We start from the raw sequence: 1414 nt of genomic DNA, 5'->3' as shown, positions 1-1414 counted from the left end.
GACCCTAAAATCCTGTCCCACATCACCAGGGGGTCACTCCAGCCTCACAGCACCCCTCGCAGACCCTAAAATCCTGCCCCACACCCCCAGGGGTGCCGGCACGAGGAGCCACCGAGCCGCAGGACAGAGGCGGTAACGCCGGCGCCCAGCGCGGAGGGGACGAACGGGAGGGCAGAGCGGAGCTGGCAGCACCGGGCCGCCAGGAACCGAGGCGGCGGGAGGGAAGAAGGGGCGGAAAGGAACCCCCCCCTTCCCCTTTCCCCCTCCCCGCCACTTACCCGCCCCGCCATCTTGCCGCTGCGTCCAGCCCGCAGCGCCGCCTCTCCGCCGCAGCGCCGGCCCCGCCCCGCGGCCGCCAAGGGGCGGCGCAGCGCAGGCGCCGCGGCAGCGGCAGCGGCGCGGGGAGCCTCGGCCGCCGCGGTGCCCTGGGAGCGGCGGCGAAGTGCGGCCCAGGGCGGTTTCCTCTCGGTGAGGGCGATCGCCTTGAGGCACTGACCCGAGCGGGTAGCTCGTATAAAGGCCTTGTTCCCTAGCAGACCACGCTGGCAGCTTGCTTTAGCGCGATTTCTCCCGCAGCAAATAGCAGTTGCAAAAGCAGCGCATGTTAATGGCTGCAGGATGCTGCTAAAGAGACTCAGAGCGAAACGCGATTTATAATAAGCACTCGGGAGGGCAGAGATGGTCATGAAATCAGAGAAAGGGGAAAGGAAAGGTCTAAAGAGTGCCTGGAGGTGGGGATAAATATAGAACAGCGGTTCTTGCCAAGAGGCTAGACCTTAGCCTCTGATCTGGGAGATGTTGCCTGCTAATGTGASGGGAATGTGCTGCCCAGCGTGTGCTACCAAAGCATGTGCTGCCTCCATTTACATCCTTGTTTCCTCAAAAAAAAATCCCATAGGAATTGTGCAAAACCCAACAAATTTGACAAATACAACGTTTACAGGTGGCCAGGCAGTAATGATAGTCTAGCACACTGTCTGCCAGTAAATATGTTTTGTCCATTCAAACAACTTTTCCCAATAGGAAAAGCTCTGTACAAAGCACAGTGCTGGTTTAAGCCTGAAGAAGTGATTTATTAACAACACATCATTTGCTTTCAGGAACCAATTTAAAAAAATGTGGGTCCATTCTTGGAGTGGTATTGGGACAAGCTTCCTTGGAAAAAGTGACATTTAAATAATCCTACAGAAACAAGTTTCCCCATTTTTTTCCTCACATCAGCCTCGTTTTGTCCAAGAGATCTTGAACACTCCCCTGAATATCACATGCAGCCTATGGCACTGCCTTGTGCCTTTTTTGCACAACCATGAACTACAGGGAGAAAAGCAAGTAAGTTTAGACTCAAAACAAATGTAAATGAGGAAGGGGTGAAAGGTTTCAAGATCTTCCTCTCCATGTCTAATTTATTACCTTG

At 54.6% G+C, this 1414-nt stretch overlaps 1 protein-coding gene across 1 annotated transcript in view; it reads right to left on the bottom strand.

Moving 5' to 3' along the window:
- The window catches only part of NSF (N-ethylmaleimide sensitive factor, vesicle fusing ATPase), an 81353-nt gene extending 81016 nt beyond the window's left edge, over positions 1-337 (bottom strand). Inside the window, exon 1 of the mRNA XM_085316162.1 lies at positions 279-337. Within this exon, the coding sequence (XP_085172288.1) occupies positions 279-290 (12 nt within the window). The 5' untranslated portion in view covers positions 291-337. The remainder of the gene's footprint in view (positions 1-278) is intronic.
- Positions 338-1414: the final 1077 nt, after the last annotated feature.

The sequence above is a fragment of the Rhea americana genome, unplaced genomic scaffold, assembly GCF_003343005.1.
Source record: "Rhea americana isolate MKP2758 unplaced genomic scaffold, rheAme1 scaffold_453, whole genome shotgun sequence".
Classification (NCBI taxonomy): Eukaryota; Metazoa; Chordata; class Aves; order Rheiformes; family Rheidae; genus Rhea; species Rhea americana.
The sequence above is the reverse complement of the archived record's forward strand: the minus strand, read 5'-3'. Positions and strand labels throughout refer to the sequence as shown.